A 19,826-nucleotide genomic window follows, 5' to 3' on the forward strand; every position below is an offset into this window, starting at 1 on the left:
GATTTGTTTCCTTTGATTTTTTTTTCATCATATGATTATACATCTTGTTTGTTAAAGTTTTTGTTCAACTTGCTCTCATTCCTTAAAGGACAAGTCCACTCCAGGAAAATGCTGACTTGAATAAATAGAGAAAAATCAAACTAGCATAGTGCTGAAAATTTTATCAAAATCGGATGTAAAATAAAGTTATGAAATTTTAAAGTTTCGCTTAATTTTCACAAAACAGTGATATAATATGCACAACTAGGTGAGTCAGTCGATGTCTATCACTCACTATTTCTTTTGTTTTTTATTATTTGAATTATACAATATTTCATTTTTTATAGATTTGACAATAAGGACCAATTTGACTGAGCCATATATAGTATTTAACAATGCTAATTCCACATGTTCAGGGAGGAATGAATCGTTGTATCTCTTGACAATGAGGAGAAAATTAGAATATTTCATAAAATAAAATACAAATGAAATAGTGAGTGGATGACGTCATAGTCTCCTCATTTGCATACCAGCCAGGATGTGCATATAACTGTTTTGTGAAATTAAGCGAAACTTTAAAATGTCATAACTTTCTTATTTTACATCTGATTTTGATAAAATTTTCAGTGTTATGCTCGTTGGATTTTTCTCTTTTTATTCAAATAAACTTTTTGTTGGGTGGATTTGTCCTTTAATTTCTTCCTCAATTATGCCTACACTTGGCATCCTTGGGTAATACCACTTGTGTGCCAATGAGGATGATGGGGTCAAAAGAATGATAGGGGGTCATGTCCATCCTTTTTTTAAGTTTTTGTTCCACTTGCACTCATATCTTCTATTTCTGCATCAATTTACTCAGTTCAAATGATCCTTTGGTAATACCACATGTATGTTATTGAGGATGATGGGGTCAAAGGTCATTTTTTTTGGTTCAAATTGCTCTCATATCTTTATTTCTGCATCATTTTATTTATCACACTTGGTTCAAATAATCCTTGGATAATACCACGTGTGTGTTGAGGATGACGGGGTTAAAGGCCATTTTAAGGGTAAAACGGTCAAGTTTTGTTCAACTTGATATAATTCATTTTTGCATCAACTAAGTTTACAATTGGTACAAATGATCATTGTGTCATACCACATAATTATGTGTTCATGAGGATGATAAGGTCAAAGGTCTTCTTGGGGTCAAAAGATCATATTGCATATTTTATTGATCGCGAATTCAGGCGAGACTTGTGGTTCATAGAACCACCTTGTTTTCTTACCTTAGTTTGAAAATCAATTAAAAATGTAACCGGGTATGGGTATGTATTCTTTTTAATACTGTGAAAGGAAGTTATTATCTGATGCATAAAGTGCCCCATAATTGAATTGATAATAGTACCTTATTGATGGTAAGATCCCCCTTCCATTTTAAAGCAATGAAACTTCCAATTTCATTTTCCCTCTGATCCATGTGACAAATACTGAATGTTTCTGCTACTTTTTGCTCAGTTTGATACAAACGTGCTTATTCCATTGTTTAGGTGTTTTGTGCTGACATTTTATTCTTGATAAGTTCTCCTTTTTTGGTGTTTTAAATGTGTACCCTTAGGTTTGAAATAAGGCACGGATCCTTGCCCCCCCCCCCCCACCATAGAAAGGAGAAAAGCAAGGGAGAGGGGGAAGATGAGGAAAGGGAAAAAGAAAGATCAAGAGAAGTGAAAAAGGGGCAAAAGGAGATGGTGAAGAAAACAAGGGGGAAGCAATAAAAAGAGGAAAAAAGGAGGGGAAAAAATAGGGAGGGGGAATGGGAAGAGGAGAGAGGAGGAAAGGAAGGGGAAAGAGGAGGAAAAGAGTGAATGAGAAGGAAAGGAGGTGAGCTTGCCCTCCCCCAACAACGAAAATAAAAGCCAGGAGAAAAAGAAGTGGAAGGAAAGAGAAATTAAAGGTAAAAGGAAGAAACTCGTGCCGAAATGGCATTGAAACCTCCCCCCCCCCCCCCTTGAAAAAAAAAAGTATTTGGCTGTTAGAGAACGTGTAAGGGAATCTAGGAGCATGAAAACCCGTACCTTCTCTTGTACCAAATAATTAGATTCGGAAAGGAAATCACAAGATAAGGCCCCTATTTTACGATGTAGGGAGAGAGGGCGGGGAAGAAAGGGGGAAAATAAAGAAAAGAAAGAAATAGAATTAAAGGGTAGATAAGTATAAAGTTAGGAAGACAAGTGTGGAAAAGGATTATCGAGATCAATGGAGAGATTACCCCCCCCCCCTTACCCTGGATCGACACCCATGATGGTGTTGATAATTAGGCCCCGCCCTGTATACTCAAAATTAAGAGTTTCTCTAGTAAATCCTTTACGAAGTTAGGGTGCCCCCTTTTTTTTCATGAAGTAAAACCAAGGAGCTTCCTGGGCTTCCTTGGTAAAACCGCCACTCTCGAGTGGACTGCAAGAGAGAGAGAGGGAGAAACAGAGGGTATATATTATATTACATAAAAGAGTAGAAAAAATAAATACAAAGAAATTATCAAAATGGGAGAAAATACAATGAAAGATAAGGAAATGAAACAAATACAAAAGGTAAGGAATGAAAAACAGTGAGAAAATAAAAGAAAGATTGAAAAAGGAAAAGAAAGACATAAATAATTAATAGAAAAGAAAATACAAGAAAAGAAATAGGCCTAACCACAAAAGGGTGAAGAATAGACGAGCATAACGATTTTTGTTTTGGAAAATATGCAAGAATAGTTGATTCTGACTAGTTGCCACCCCCCCCCTCCCCTCCCAGACAGTGGTTTTACAAAGAGAAAGAAGATTATTATCGGGATTATTATCCACCCATCTCATCGACATCGAGCGAGCGATCCGTACTACTCCTGACGGCCGTGCAACCGAATTGGCGTCCCATAACATTCGTACCATTAAAAATAAAATGACCATGTCGGTGAGAAAAATTTATTAATGACTCAATTAAGCTGGCGATGGGAAAAGTGACGAAAAATAAAATGGTAGTGAAACATTGTCCAGATTGTGAGAAACCGGTAAGTATAATCAGCTTAATATTTCTACATATTTTAATGTAATATATCAAGAAGCTAATCAAGACCATCGACCACCAGTTACTGCCACTCATTCAATGAACGCTGAATGACTATAAAAAAAAAAACAGAGCCCACACCTTGATCCTGCCCATCGCCACGGCCTCGATCGTTAGCCGTCGCCCTCGGCGCGGCTCAGGCTCAGACTCAGCTATACTAGTCTAGATAGACGCTCTATGTAAGATCTAGACCAAAAGCTTCGGTCTCTGTTATATTGGTTGTTCCGCTGAACTCCGTTGGCGCCAGGCTAGACCAAAAGCTTTGGTCTCTGTTATGTTCGTTGTTCCGCTGAACTCTGTTGAGTGTTGGCTCCACTCACCAATACTAAAATTAATACTACTTTACTTACTAGTCAATAGACAATACAGAGACCGAAGTTCTAGCTCGATCTGTACAGAGGGACTCAATGGCCATATTTTTATGTATTAAGTTCCAATAAAACAGGGAAGTGAAGTTGCGCGACAGCCGAAGTAATATTAATAAGTCACTGTTTTCCCCTTTTAAGTTTATTTTTCCCCGTTTTTTGGTGCATTTTAGGACAAAACGGAATAATCTGCATTTTGGTACAGTTCTTTTCATATATCTTTATGAAATAAAGACAAAAATCGATGAGCCCCGTCTGGGGGATTTTGCATTGTTAACCCCCTAATGTTGGCTGCACGATAGCAAGCCGTCTGTGTACGAGGAGCAATAAAAATGTTTCAAAACTCCTCGAAACAGACGGCTGCCAGCTTTCTAGCGCCAGGCATGCCAGGGTGACCAGACTTCCCGTATTTCCCGGGATCATCCCGTAATGCCGTATCTTGCTCCTTTGTCCGGTGTCCCGACAAACCCTTCCCGGGACGCCTATTTCTATTTGTCCCTTATTTCAGAATATTGAACAAAACATAATTAAATAATACATCTTTCTTTCATTTTTCTTTCTTTTCTATCCTTCTTTCTCCATCCTTCTATCCTTCCTGCTTGCTTTTTTTTTGTTCCATCTTTATTTCCAATATTTCCTAGCTTTCTTTCCTGATCCTTTCTCTCTGTTCATTTTTCTTTCTTTCCCTCTTTCTTTTAATTCCCTTCTTTTATAAGTTTTCTTTTTTTATTGCCTTTATTCTTTCTTTACTTAAAATGTTCTTTGCTGTCTTCTCCCTTCCTCTCCTTCTTTTTGTTCTTTCTCTTATACCGTATTCATTTTTGTCTCACCTGCATAGCAGAGTGAGACTATAGGCGCCGCTTTTCCGACGGCGGCGGCGGCGTCAACACCAAATCTTAACCTGAGGTTAAGTTTTTGAAATGACAGCATAACTTAGAAAGTATATGGACCTAGTTCATGAAACTTGGCCATAAGGTTAATCAAGTATTACTGAACATCCTGTCTGAGTTTCATGTCACATGACTAAGGTCAAAGGTCATTTAGGGTCAATGAACTTAGACCATGTTGGGGGAATCGACATCAAAATCTTAACCTAAGCTAAGGTTAAGTTTTTGAAATGTCATCATAACTTAGAAAATATATGGACCTAGTTCATGAAACTTATACATAAGGTTAATCAAGTATCACTGAACATCCTGCATGAGTTTCACGTCACATGACCAAGGTCAAAGGTCATTTAGGGTCAATGAACTTTGGCCGAATTGGGGGTATCTGTTGAATTACCATCATAACTTTGAAAGTTTATGGATCTGATTCATGAAACTTGGACATAATAGTAATCAAGTATTACTGAACATCCTGTGCAAGTTTCAGGTCACATGATCAAGGTCAAAGGTCATTTAGGGTCAATGAACTTTGGCCAAATTGGGGTATTTGTTGAATTACAGCCATAAATTTGAAAGTGTGTTGGTCTAGTTCATAAAACTTGGATATAATAGTAATCAAGTATCACTGAACATCCTGTGCGAGTTTCAGGTCACATGATCAAGGTCAAAGGTCATGTAAGGTCAAAGAACTTTGGCCACGTTGGGGGTATTTTTTGAATTGCCATCATATCTCTATAAGTGTATTGGTCTAGTTCATAAAACGTGGAAATAAGAGTAACCAAGTATCACTGAACATCTTGTGCGAGTTATAGTAGTTTTCAAAATCAGCACTGCTGCTATATTGAATCGCGTGATGCAGGTGAGACGGCCAGAGGCATTCCACTTGTTCTTTATTTACTTTCTTTTTCATTCTCTCCTCCCTTCATTCTTTCCTCCCTTTTTTTCATTCTTTTTTTTTTTTTTTTTTCCCCTCTAATTTTTTCCCTTATTCTTTCATTTTTCTTTCTTTGTTTCTTTCTTCCTCTTTTTTTTACTTTCTTTTTTCCTTTCTCTCATTTATTTTTTTGCTTTGACACCCTGGTTTATCCCATCCTTTCTTTTTCTTTCTTTATTTATTTCAAAGAATGACGGAAACCCTTTTCTTTCTTTTCTTTTTCTTTCATCCTTCTTTTATTCTAACTTTTTATTTTTTTCCCTTCATTTTCTTAACTTTATTACCGGTCCTTCATTTTCCCTCCATTTTTCCTTTCTTTCCTCTCGATTCATTTCCTTTCTTTCCTCTTTTCTTTCTCTCCATTCTTTCATTCACCCTCCCTTCCTATTCCTTTTCTTGAAAATTTTGCCCATTCTAAAGTAATTGCTGCTTACTTTTTAACCTATACTGGACAATATGCTTCCCGCATTTGGTAAAATACTGTTTATTAAAATCTTTGTTTATTAAGGCCTGGCTCGGGCGATCCGGCTTGGTCGACCCGCTTGTGCAGCGTGCTTTGTCAATTGTCCCGTATTTCATTTTGTGAAATCTGGTCATCCTGGTTGGCGCTTTGGCTCCACTCACCAATTACAGAGACCGAAGTTCTAACTCGATCTGTACAGGGACTCCATTGCCATATGTTTATGTATTAATAAAAACTTTGGATAAACCAGGAAAGTGGAGTTGTGCGACAGCCAAAGTAAATCACTGTTTTTTGTCCTTTAAAGTTTATTTTTTCCAGTGTTGGTACATTTCAGGCCAATACGCAATAATAATCTTTATTTTGGTCCAGTTCTTTTTATATATTTTTATGAAATAAAGACAAATATCGATGAGCCCCGTCGGGGAATTTTTTGCATTTTGCCTCCTTATGGCGGCTGCACAATAGCGAGCCGTCTGTGTACGAGGAGAAAAAAAAAAAAAATGTTAAAACAACTCCTCGAAACAGACGGCTGCCAGCTGTCTATGTGAGAACGAGATATCGCTCATCTTTTTCACAAAGCCGATTTGGGCGATACGAAGTATTGTCCTTGGAAAGACACCTCCAGAACATGTAAGACGTCTGCCAGTTCACAACACATCGAGTGGCCGGGCGTAGCAGCCCAGGGCAATGTCGTTTAGAGGGGTATGAGCCGCGGGTAATGAGAAGCGATTATTACGATTTTATCAAATATTGTCCATAACAAATGCACCCATCTTTATGGCACTAATTTCGACTTTATTCTCGATTTAAAGCAGCGAAGTTCCCTGGCTAAGTTCAAAGAGACGCCAAGCATACTTGGTAATATTTTGTCACAGCTGAGGGAGAGTTGAGTGAGCTGAGCTAGCTTGCGTTGTATTGTGGTTATAGTGCGACTTAAGCTGGCGCTATTCATTTTAACCCCTCCCCTCCAAAGTCCCGTTTTGCGCCAGCTTATTTTTTCTTTCCCGTTTGCTTTTCATAAGATACCATGTACACCACGCACGAGAGAGAAATCTGGAACTGGAAAAAATGCCAATTTCTTTGTTTCTTGAAGTGAACCTTCGTGTAATCCCGTATCCAAAATTCATGCTAAGACATTGAATGCTAGTCAAATTCTGAAAGTGATTGTGAGGTTGTGATGCAAGAAATGTGAATGTTTCTTCCTCCTACGCCGGGAAAGACACAGATCATTATTTGATAAGATGTACCGGTACTGGTACCGTATCGTAGTTTGCAATGTACAAGAACGGCAGTGCTGTGTGTGTGTACACTGTGACTGTGAGGCGAGTGAGTGTGTAAGTGGCCAATATTGTCGGGACCTTTCTTTCTTGCTAACATTTGTAGATGAATTGATCATGAACAGCAGATTTGCGCATACCGGTAATCTCTTTGGATACTTTGAAATCTTTAACTTACCGTAGTTTTTGTTTCTTCGTACCTCAAATATGCAAGTAAATGTGAGGATTTTTTTTTTTTTTTTTAGTCCAAAGTTGGGGTTGCGGTTAATCCACGGGTGCGGTTTATAGTCCGTTACTTAAGGTATATCACCTTTAAACATTTGGGGGGGGGGGTCATTCGTTTGCACTCTGATGCATTTTATATGGGATGGCGCCAATTTATTTTTTATATGGGGGCTGTCATCAATAGCACGGCAAAACGAATGTCATATAAACTTCTCCAGGGTAATCTAGGCCCAAACAATGTTTTTTTTTAAATATGTTTTCTTTTATTTTTTCACATTTTCTCTTTTCCCCACCCCTTTCCCGTTTTTTTTCAACCAAACTTGAAATATTGAAATGGGTGGCAATCTCTCTGACCCCTCATGCTTTATCATTAGATAAACAACATGATAACGAATTTTTAAAAATTATGTATATGGTACAGAAAACATGTTTATAACGTTCAGCAAAAAAAAAAAAATGTGATACAAAACTAAGATGTTACTAAACATGCTAAATCGTTTATTTTTATTTCATTATCATTATTTTTTTTTGCTGAGATTAATTGTAATCAATGAAACTTAATTGTGCTAACTTGAGATGATGAATGAAACAAAAAAAAATCTGCGGTAACAAAGTAGCTAATAAAAATATAGATCAGGCCTATAGCTTACGAATCCATCACAATCATTACAAATGAAGATAAATTGTACCTATAAAAGAAAAGGTTATGGAAAGTCCATATGAAAAGGCGCATTTTAAATCGTAGGTACGTAGGCCCTATGTCATGTCAAAGCAATAACGTCCGTCTCGACTCCTTAACTTTGCAATGTTGAACATTTTTTTTTTAATTCTTGAAGCTTATGTTCTTATATAAACTTCCATAAAGTTATCAACTTTAAATATGACCAACGTTTATGATCATTGTCATTTTTAGCATTGTTTCTATAAATGGTATTTTCTTTTTCCATTGCGGATTGATTTCACATATTTTTTTTTCTTTATTATTGCAAAGCACTACTTTACCCACTTGACATGTTTGCAGCAATTTTCATATTTTGCTTGTCTTCGGTTAATTTTCATGCAAAGACACATGTTTATACTCTAAACACTCACATTTGTATTTCTAGCGTTATATCTGACATATGAAATAAATAAATTTGATTTTTCACACGCAGCCTCTCATATTACGATCAGACACATTGATTTTGTTTACTCCATTCAAATCCTATTTTTACCTCAACAAATAACATTTAAAGCATAATTTGCGAAATTATCACTATAAATAAGTATTCTATAAAAATTCAGAATATTGAACTAATACAATTTCGAAATTACTTAGTTACATCAATTTTTATGTTGGACAAGGGTCTCTTTCATTGAAATATCAATGAAAGATGTCTCTAAAAGGGCACCGTGTTCTATATAAGGGAAATAATGAAAATTTCGATTTTATCCAGTTATGTTTGTGAATCTTTAAGTTTTTTTTCTCTTTTTACCTCATAAAGTAAGCTCCATACAGGCTGTACAACAATTCTACAATCAGTAATACATAAAAAATAATTTGATATCCATTTATTGAAATATATGATTTTATGAAAAGTGATTCCGAAAACAAAGTTTCAGGTGATGATGAAGACTAAGTAATTTTCTGATACTATCGATATCAAACGATGTCGCAGACTTGGAAGATAATATTGTCTTCGTGAAACGGAAAGCGCTGATTTGTCGCAAATCTTCCTATCTCAGAAGAATGGTCCTAGGACGTTCCTACATGTTGCTCAATACGCTCATCTCGTCATGAAACAGGCCCCACGTTCTCTGAGACTCTGTTAGTAGACCTATAGTGAGTGATTGTATTACCAAACGCACGGATTGAAAAATAATTTTATATGCTCAAAACTTTGCAACATCCTTCCAAAGGGAACTTGTATAGAAAGATGATGAAAAATGGTCAAAAACTCATTTTCAAAGTCTTAAATTTTCTCAAAATGATAAAATATGGTCAAAATAGCTCATCAGTGATTTTCTCAACTTTTCCTATGTAGACAACACACGTTCGGTAATATACCCTTTTCATGTGAATCACATGTGAAGAGGGGTCTGATTGGAAGCTGATATCGTAAAAAAGAAATATGATTTCGGCAACATTTTTACATACTGTATTAATTTTGTATTTTGTAGTGTATTTATTTTGAAAGTTTGGTGAATTTTATGAGAATAATGTATTTGATATGATTGAACTCATGATAAGTGTTCAGTAATACGATCCTTTACCATACTCCACGTTTGGCAAAATAAGGTTAGCAATGTTCTTTTTTTCTTTGGAATAAATGCTTGATTGTGTGACACTGTCAGATTTCATTACAGCTAGTCATATAACTTGGCTCTTACGTAAATTTGATTCTTTTAATTATTTTTTTCTAAATTAAAAATAGAGATTGAAAAATGAAAAATTTTCTTGCCATATTACTTTCCACCAATAGAAGGCGTACACAAAAATATGCCCAAAATTCAAGTTTTTGAGCGCTCTGGTGAATACAAAAATTATTCCCAAGTTACTAATGAAAAATAAATTGTCACTGTATGGAAATTAGTATTTTTGGTCACAAAAGTGTTATTTTAATGATTTTTTATAGTGTTTGTTGTGTACTGCATTGGTATACTGTAGTCCTACCTGTAGATTTCCCACAGTCAGGATGGTTGCAGTGAGCAAGTGGTCCATAGCATAGTTAGAAAGATATTCATTAAAAAAATCTGACTCAAGTGGAAAAATAATGAATTTTGGGCATTAAGACTTCCATATTTCCCCTCCAGGAACAAGCATCCACTAATTATGAATATAATCTACGACGAATTCCCTACGTTTGTTATTTGTAAGTCTGTGAAATTGATGTGAGTGGATAGTCTGGCTACCTGTAGGCTGTAACTTAGGTATCTGAAACTTCTTTGTCACTGATCTAAACTTTTCTCATGAAAGGATATAGAAGAAGCTAGATCTTAGTAGGTGTGTCTTGTCTTGTGTGAATACTGCACTCGATTGCCTCAAAGAGGATTAATTCCTTGAATGCGTTGAAAACGCTTGAAACGGCTAGCTCGAGCTAGAGCCGGGTTGAATGATAGTGCGCCTTGGAATTGATTATTTCTAGATAGATGTTGTTATATAAATTATGCCTTTTTATTTATTATTATTGTCATTATTATTGTCATTATTATTATTAGTAGTAGTAGTAGTAGTAGTAGTATTAATGTTATTACTATTAGTAGCAGTATTATTATTATTATCATCATCATCAACATCATCATCATTATCATCATCAATATTATTATTACTCACATTGCAATGTAGTAGATTTTGTTGATAAATTTGCGGTATATTTTTTTCTCAGGTTCCAGTAGCATGTAAAGAATGTAGATGTGGCCATTCATTCTTCAATAAGAAGCTTCTACAATCCCATCCTGGAGGTAGTGATGTAGCATCAGTAGCAGGGGAAACAGGAGGTAAGACATCGTACGTTGACATGTTCATCCTAATATTACACTAAACTGTTAGTTAGTTAGTTTTGAAGAAAAGAATTGACTTGATGTCAGGGTCGACTTCCCCTTTGAAGACTAATTTCATGGCCCCCTAACATGGCAAAAGCCCTTCAAAATCATTGTTGGGTGAATATATTGTTGCAAAGACTATCTAGTATAAACCGATCAGAATTATTGTATTGAGTTTGCATTTGATTGCACACTTTTGTGCTACGAGTCCAGAGAGTTCTAATGTGAAGTAGCAGAGCTTCATGCCTTCTGGGCAGGTCACAATACATATGAGACGAAAAAATTAATCGACCATGGCATTATTTTTTTTAATTGCACCATTTGACCATCATTTTGCTGGAAAAATGTATTGTCTATATTCAGTTCAGTGTTGGGATTTAGATGTGCATCACATGTCTTTCCCACAATATTGTTTCTGTATGGCTAACAGTCGTATTGCCCATTTTGAAGATTTTGAAATCAGGATGCAACTGATGGACTTCTATTTTTGTTTTCAAAGTCTCACCTCAGTGATAAACTATCAAAACAGAAAACCTGCAAAGTAAGTCCATGCTTATACTGGGATTGAACCCAAATATTTGCCTGCCGGATTTAGTGTCCTTTCCCCAAGTAATAATAATAATACACGTTCCCACATGTGCTTATTTGTGTTGTCGATCTTCATTTTGTTGACTTTTCAATGTAGATTTTATTATTTCACAAAGTTTAGTTTGCATACACATACTTGCTCAAGATCTACAATGTTCTGGAAAAAAAACTAACCTTACTTGCAAGACTCTCTCATTCAACCGCTCAGGTTAAATGGTAAGGCTGTCTTTATCATTTTCTTGTATTTTCTTTAAGCAGAAGAAGATAGCAACGGAGTGAAAAGAAGGCGCACAGAGAGAGTAAGAAGAGAGAGACCAGACTATTATAGCGCCAGTGAATTTGAAAATCATCTCAGAAGGGTAAGTAATGTCATTCTAATTTAAACCTATTCTACAATTTAAGGGTTAAAGGTAAATGCTAGTTTTGGTAACGATATCAAAATGAGTTCGTACAGAATCCAATGAAATGACCACCAAGGTGTCTGTTTGTATAAATGAAACGCATGTGCCAAAGGATTCTGGAAGAAATTGTGTAATTGCTGAGAAATCAGCAAATAAGCACAGGATTCGGGTAGAGCGTCAGGCCCGACGCTCAAAGCAATAATTATACACAGTCCCACGTGCGCTTATCTGTGTTGGGGAAGTTCAGTCTGAACATTTTTCAGCGTAGATTTCAAGATTTCACAAAGTTCAGTTTATGTAACTGTACCAGATCTAGATCCTCGATGATATTCTGACAATTAAGCCTTGTTTTACAGACTTTCTCATGAAATCAGTGTTTACTGCAACTACTGGAATTTCTCTTTAATACTTTTTAGTACATTCCATGCTTTAAGAATAATTTAAATCTGAAATAAAAACTTTAGGGTATTTTTTCTTTTGAATTGGTTCCCGACCAAGCTAAATTTTCATGTAATATAAGGTTTATCCAGTAAATTCATAACCGTTTTAGAGCGTACACTTTTGTAGTCTAGTAATGTGTTGGAAATGTAACGTGCACTTTTAGGAGATTCACCAAAACTTGATATACCGTAAGATTTAGGAATCTTGCAAGCCAATGCATGTATTCATATACATTCTTTCATGCGTGTTGACATATTCTTGTATTAAAATAGTGATTCTTTGTTTCTTTACTACCATATATGCTCTCTTTATCATCACAGATATCAACTTCAAAATCAGGAGAAAAGGGGGACGACAAATCATCAAAGAAGAAGAAACATAGAAGAGGTCGACCGAAAGGATCACAAAATAAGTCAGTCGGTAAGTAGGGTGCAAGTTGCCAAATTCAATGCCATGCATTTAAGTCAGATTAGCTGAAGGAGAAAGGTCCTGATTTCCCCCCATAGACCTGCATGTATTCTCAGAATAAGCTGACTTTTCCATACTTCCCAACCAGTACGATTTTATCATATTCGCCATGAAGGGTAGGAACGTTAAACAAGGCTTATATGGGTAATGTGAATAGAGAATATATACCCTATCTTCCTTAATTTTCATATTCAGATATTCAAATGTAGGAAAGAGAACACTTCTTTACCCCTTTCCATCCCTTGCTATGATATCATTTTACACAGCACAACGAGTCCTTCTGCACAAGCTCATTCCCTCCAATTTTCTGAAAAGGATGCTCATTTTCTCTTGTTTTTTTCTCCCACACAACTCTTGAATTCCCAGGGCCCTGTGACATATACATGTAGCTTATAGTGATAGATAGTGGAGCCGATTTTTACGATTGATCATACACAATAATCAATGCAGTCAATCAATCAATAAGCTTTATGTAACTAGGCCCAGGGCCCCTTCTAACAAAAAGTCACGATTGATCCGATCAATCTCAGCTATATTGAAATCCAGCAATGTCATCATTCTTTCTTCAGGAAATTTGCACAATGTCCTTTGAAATCAAAGAGAAGCATACTGAATTGTCAAGAAAACAGTTAATGTATGAATATACATCATATCTAGAAAATATTTTGAGCAAATGTGTATTTTAGATGTTGACATTGCTGGCCTTCCACAGTTGAGATTGATTGGATCAATCGTGACTCTTTTTAAGACGGGGCTCAGGTCAGGCCTGGGACCTTGATATCAATCACCCGCATAGACTGCACATACACATCAGTCAGTAGTCAGAAAGCTCTCAGCGCACTCTTTTTTTGTGGTGTATTAACACTGCACGTTGATTCAAACAAAAGCACTCCTTACAAATAAAAGGATTATATACCCTGGAATTTTAATCAGCATCACATATATTCAAAATTAGGTGGACGATTGTGAGTATGATCATTTTTTTATGCTGAAAACCATCTTCACATAAATCTAAAAAATTCTTATCTTTGTTTTGCTGCTGATTCTTTGCGATTCGGCTGCCTAACTTGATACACAAGCAATTTCAAACCGGACATTATATACATTTATATTAATCATATTTTTCTTTCACTTACCAGTATTCATAGTTTCTAAATTAAAAAAAAGTTGCCTAAGACTAACTTAGGTATCGATTTAGGACATTATTTTATTATCTTTATGTTCTCTTTTGGTTATTGTTGGATATGGTTGGAAGTGACTGGTTTTAGAGTACGGTACTTCTTTTGAATGCATCATCTGTTGGGTAAATTCATCAGCCCATTTCATTAAATTGGGGAACATTTTGGTAGACCTCACTTAAAAATATTGATATTTGCTGTAGAAAGGTGTATTATTCCACCTAAAAATAAAAGCTGCCCTTTTATTCTCAATTGATTACTTGTAAATGCATGTTTAGATGTTTTGTACTTGGCATGGTAACTATACGGGAAAAAAAATCAGATATGGTTAAGAAGGTGAAAAATGATGAGGAAAGTGGTGTCATAATAACTGAATAGGTGAAATGAAAATACTAGATATTTGGACTGCAGAAGGAAAGCCATAAAGCACTGTATCGAGTATATTGTATATTGTATCGAGCAATTTGTTAACATTCTTTTTCCAGTCATCATATTTTGCCTATTTTTTTTCTTTGTTTCAGAGGAGATTGAGGAAGAACGAGAGCGTGATTTATATTCCAACTTACCCACCGATAAGGCCTTTGTGTATGCTGTGGTGCTAGCTGAAATCAATGAAAAGATACAGATGCAAAGCCAAGGGTGGAAACCCCAAACTGATCGACATCATAAGAAAAAATCAAAGAAACCCTGATCCGGAGCATAGTGAGAACGCAACGGATGAAAAACATTCCTATCATTGTGTGCCATTCAGGACCAGGATAATTTTTGTATCATTGTAAGCTGGATATGGAGATGTGCATTTTTTCTGTGTGAAAGGGACTGCAGAGACTTCCAAGCCGCAGTCATCTTCAAGTGAATTCAACGCATTTTACTTAACAGGAAAGATGATGCACTGTGTTTATGTGATGTTATCGCTGCTCACGATGGATAGTGCTATAAATCACCGGTGGTGATTAGCAACATGTCATTCACACGTAATCACTACTTTGATACATGTAGGTAAGACAATCGACGCTCCTCATCAACAAAGTTCTGAGCCCGGATGCTCCTCAATGTATATCCATGGTTGTCCATATATGCTACGTCACAATGCAAATAACGTGCTTTGCATTGTCAGGCATTGCATGCGTTTAAAAGCTCTGCCCAGTTTTAGTGATCAGTAACATAATTCAGACATGATTGCCACTTGTTATCCATAGCACAAACATGTTCTTGTGTGATAATTGATCACAAGTGCCAATCAATTACCACTGTCGATAAAGTAGCATTTAGTTGTGAAAGGACAGTGATTTTTCCGTTTTAGTTCTTTACTTTTCTGTTAAAATTTGTTGAATTCACCTTTGCAAAATGGAATTCTGCTGTGTACATTTTCTGTGTCAAAACAGAATTTGCATTCTAGATCAAGTTTGAAAGGGAATAACAGGTTTTTGTAAATGGAAAAAGCCAATTCTTTAAACTGAATATCACTTTCCCCAGTTGTGCAGTCTATCACCATTGCTGGCTGATGGTACTATCCATTGCGAGTGGTGATAATGGCTGAAAGGGAGGTTTTGTCGTTATTCCTGTTGGATTCAGGAGCCTAGCTATTCTTTTATTATGCCTACATGAATTAAATAAATAATTCAGTAGTCAATAGGTAAAGCTGGTTTGCTTAATATTATAAGAGTAAATATGAAGTTGCAATATTGTAGATACCTCAGCTTCTTTCTGGTCAAAGTAATCCCTGTACCATTTCTTACTTATGCAATGTCAAGTATGAAAGGCCTGATCTCAGAATGAACACCAGAAAGGGGATGTAAAGAGTTTGATTAGGAAAGCTAAGCTATCGTTTAGAATTTATGACAAAACAGACATTGTAATATTAATAATAATAATAGCTGTATTTATAAAGCGCCTTTTGCCTGAGGATACAAAGCGCTGCTATTATTACCCCGGCTGTAGCTCGAGCTACCATCACCGGCGCTCAGTGCATGCAAGGAATTAATCCTGCCGGGTACCCATTCGCCTCACCTGGGTCGAGTGCAACACAGTGGGGATAAATTTCTTGCTGAAGGAAAACACGCCATGGTTAGGATTCGAACCCACGACCCTCTGTTTGAAAGGCGAGAGTCAGAACCACTAGACCACGACGCGCCCGCCCAGTGGTCGCCCAGTTGTAAGTAATATTCTAACTTTTATGCAGTCTAAGCATCTTTTCATGTTGCTGCAATCAATGTAGTTTGGATGCGAACTGGAAACAGTGCATTAAATAGGAAACTTTGATATAGCAGGCAAGGTGCGCGATTCAAAATCGGGAGTTCAGCATCCCTCGGGCGCCCGCGTCCAACTACTCACTGGTTTGAGAAAGTTCTCATAATTTGCTTTCACACTGCCAAAATACCCACGACCTTAGAAAAATCCCTGAGAAGGTTCTCATACTTTTGACAAGTAGCTACTACTTACTATAGCTGGTATTTTTTTTTTTTTTGGGGGGGGGGGAATATTACAAGTATTTTGGGTTCACATTAGCGTAGATCATGGCAAATTTCTTGATCAAATGATACCTGGCATTCTCAAACTTTTAGGTGGTCTGACTCTGACTATGCCTCGTATCCATGGGTGTTGAATACAAATATAACGTTGTAGTGAAAATAAACCTTTTATGGCATTTTGAAGTTGGCATTATTTCAAGATAAATTGTTAGGCATGAGAAAACTCGTCAGAAAGAAAACTAAGCAGTATGATGAGAATGCTTGGAGCTACAACCTGTAAGGACATTTCAATGTGATGATTAATGTGACCATCCAGCTCAAACCCACAATAAATTTATGAAAATTCATTGGGGTTTTAAAACCCAACTCTTTAGGTTTAAAATTATTTAGAACTTGACAAAATTGAACAACTAAAACCCATGTAAGTTGATTGGAGGCTGAAGAATATCCGTAGAACAAGAACAAACTGTGTTTGGAGTTTGGAGTTCACTCAATTTGTGAAAGGCACATACTTTGCAAGATCTGTTGAAATTAAAAAAAAATATATATATCTTGTCTTGTGTTTGATTAGGTTCACTTCTTCATTTTTGACAGGAGATCCAAAAGAAGGGAAAGGTTTAGCCATTTGAATTTTTAGTTTGAAGCCCAGATTATGATTTTTTGTTATTTTGGGCTGGATGATGACATACATGTATGCATATATGGTGCAGAGCATATTTTTGCACTTATGCATTTTAGTCTACTATCAACTTCTCCAATATTATGCATGCGACTTCTCGACCAAATCAACCACTTAAATTTGCAATGTTGTCCTTATCATCTCAGCGTATTGTATTATTATTATAATATTATTTTCATAAGTTCATATTTTTTTCATGTTATACAAAATAGGTATTGACCAGCAGGGTACTTTTTGAACTGGACATTGGACCAACTGTTGTAAAAACCAAACAGACATTTTTTTATGGACCAAATGGAGAGTAGACATATCAATGATTATCATGTAATGTAGAAAAAGACCATGGTAGGATAAGATAAAATTTTTGCTATCTTAAAACCATTTATATGTATATCAATTGATGATTACAGAAAATAGGTGTAAGTTATTTGGTTATTGGACCACATGGCTTTTGAATAAGATGGATTTCAATCAAGTAGGAAATTGTTAGGAGCCAATATTATGTCTCCATTCTGTTATTGCACCAATATGTTGAAATGTAAGATATGTCTCCCAAACCTCAACCTGTAAATCACATCACATAAAAAGGGCATTAAGTCAAGGATCTTAATATATTTTCATTAATGCAATGTGATCATGTAAGATATCAGCAATTTTTAAAATCAGTATGGGTACAGGTAGGCAGTGATGTGGTTCAATACCATTTAATGTTTTTGAACTAGTGGAGTTTGGTATTTTATTTTAATGTTAGATTATCAGCAGCAAAATAACGCCTACAGCACGATATATCGCTGCGTCTGAAAATTCATTTATATACGTTCATTATGAGCTGCAATTCTGTGAGAGCAGGGAAGGGGGCAATGAAGAAATGCCTTCGTCTGTGCTTTCTCAAAAAAAGCAAGCATTTGGGTACCAACTTACGAAGTTCTGAGTTGGTTTAAAGCAATATAGAGCAGCATTTTTGGCCAATTAAAAAATATCAACGTCATAATCTACAATATTTTGGTTGTGTTACCGCAATATATCAACATAATCATAAAACCATTATTGAATATTCAATATTGCATAATTTCAATAATAACAGAATATCACCCAGCACTCTTTTGAACCTAGAAGTCATTTTAGCCCAATTTTGAAACTTTGAGACCACTGAAATAAGTTTAATAGTGCAAAAGATGTTGATCATTGTGGTAGTAGAAAGAGCTGAAAGTTAAACTGTTGTTTAATACACGTGTGACAACAGATTAAAATCTCAGCTAGAAATAAGCTTACTTAAAAATCTTTCCTACTCATTCCGCGCTATACATGATATGTGTTACAATTTTCAGCATTACCTCTAATCTTGGCTCATGTACACTTTAATACTGACACAATGATATGATTACTTTTTGAGGTGAAAGGTCATTGTATACCTGAAATACCTTTCTGAAACACCATTTGAGGGATCAATGTCATACTTTTTGGTGTATGTGAGTGAGGATGATCTGAGTCCCGTAACACAAAGGTTAGCGATTAATCGTACGCTTGATTTTTCTGATTGATTGTACATTGTAGTCAGTGGAATCAATCGCAGAAAAATGTGTCTACGATCATTGCTAAGCTTTGTGTTATGGGTCCCTGATCATAGTTAAGGTCACAAGTTAAGTCATTTAGTTCCATCTATCACATCGTTCCGTGCAAGCCTTGCGGGTGAGTTGCGAATGATCGCCTGCAACTCATCCACAACAAAGTTTTGAACTTGTTAAAAACTATGTAAATCAGACTTGCGTGCACATCTGCGGTCAACTGCGTGTGAGATACTGTCACTGCAGGCGACCTGCGGTTAGCAAAAATAGTCACCGGCAAGTCACATGTGAGGCTTGCATGGAACGATGTGACAAGGCCTTAACATACATAAGCAAATGCCTATTGAAGGGATTAACTTCAAAATTTGCGCATTTGACGAAAGATGATCTGATCAAATGTCAAAGATCATTATTTTTAGTTAGGTAATGTCTGATATGAAACTGATGGGGGCATAATCTTTTAGTGCAGTCGAGAATCCATCTACTTTAGGTATGCATTTTGTAACACGATAAATAATTTGAAATACATTGACTGTATGTCTGTAGTAAACCTGATTGTTTTGTTTATGAGATATACTGAAGTTCATATTGAATGTTATTATGTACAGAGATATATGTATTACATGTCATTTTAATTACTTTATTAAAAAAAATGTCTATTGAAATGTTAACCATTATTAAAGAGAAGAAAATCTCCTCAGATTCCTTCAGTTTAGTCAGTCACTTTGTTTTACTTACAGCAGTGGTGTGACCTGGGTCCTGTATTACAAAGAGTTGCAATAGGTCCGATCAACTACAACTATGGAAAGCCAGCAATGCCAACATCTGAAATGCATGTTTGTGAAAAATGTTATATAATCTCTGTCTTGACAACTTTGTGTGCTCCTTGTTTTGTACAAAGGAAACTTTGTGCCAATTTCCTGTAAGGAAAAAATATGATAGATTTCCATGTAGATGAAGTTGATCGGATCAATTGTAACTCTTTGTAAAGGCCTGGTCCAACTGGCCGACGGACACAAAATGTATTCATAATGGATACAACAGACAAGCAAAATTTAGGGGTGGCTCCATCCGTTTTCATCTGCTCCAGGCAATGGACAAAATGGGCGAATAATGAAATCACAGTGGATGGATATGAAAAAAGAATGCAGAGAGTACATAACGGATACACAATGTTTTCCAACGGATGGCAAGACTCTTCCATTTTACATCCTCTCTGCATCCGTAAGTGCAGTGGGACCAAACCTTTAGGCTGGACCCTGGGCTCCCTGTTGGATCAACAGTTACAATTATAACTTT

General features: G+C 36.1%; 1 protein-coding gene across 2 annotated transcripts; it reads left to right on the forward strand.

The window, feature by feature from the left end:
* Window positions 1–2,811: 2,811 nt before the first annotated feature.
* Window positions 2,812–19,227, forward strand: LOC129254467 (UPF0547 protein C16orf87 homolog). Of its 2 annotated transcripts, none has more exons than XM_054892932.2 (5): window positions 2,812–3,007; window positions 10,580–10,691; window positions 11,583–11,683; window positions 12,487–12,586; window positions 14,334–19,227. In XM_054892932.2, exons 1-5 carry the CDS (start codon window positions 2,948–2,950, stop codon window positions 14,501–14,503), a joined length of 543 nt encoding a protein of 180 aa, XP_054748907.1. In that variant the 5' UTR covers window positions 2,812–2,947; the 3' UTR covers window positions 14,504–19,227. The 2 variants fall into 2 exon arrangements, with proteins under 2 accessions (XP_054748907.1, XP_054748906.1); XM_054892931.2 differs by having other exon boundaries at window positions 2,869–3,007; window positions 11,580–11,683.
* Window positions 19,228–19,826: the final 599 nt, after the last annotated feature.

This window comes from Lytechinus pictus, chromosome 2 (genome assembly GCF_037042905.1).
Source record: "Lytechinus pictus isolate F3 Inbred chromosome 2, Lp3.0, whole genome shotgun sequence".
NCBI lineage: Eukaryota > Metazoa > Echinodermata > Echinoidea > Temnopleuroida > Toxopneustidae > Lytechinus > Lytechinus pictus.

Coding starts and splice junctions, on each gene's coding strand:
- LOC129254467 (XM_054892931.2), top strand. CDS start 2,948: ATGGGAAAAGTGACGAAAAATAAAATGGTAGTGAAACATTGTCCAGAT. Junction 3,008..10,579: donor GTCCAGATTGTGAGAAACCG/GTAAGTATAATC, acceptor TTTTTTTCTCAG/GTTCCAGTAGCATGTAAAGA. Junction 12,587..14,333: donor ATCACAAAATAAGTCAGTCG/GTAAGTAGGGTG, acceptor TCTTTGTTTCAG/AGGAGATTGAGGAAGAACGA.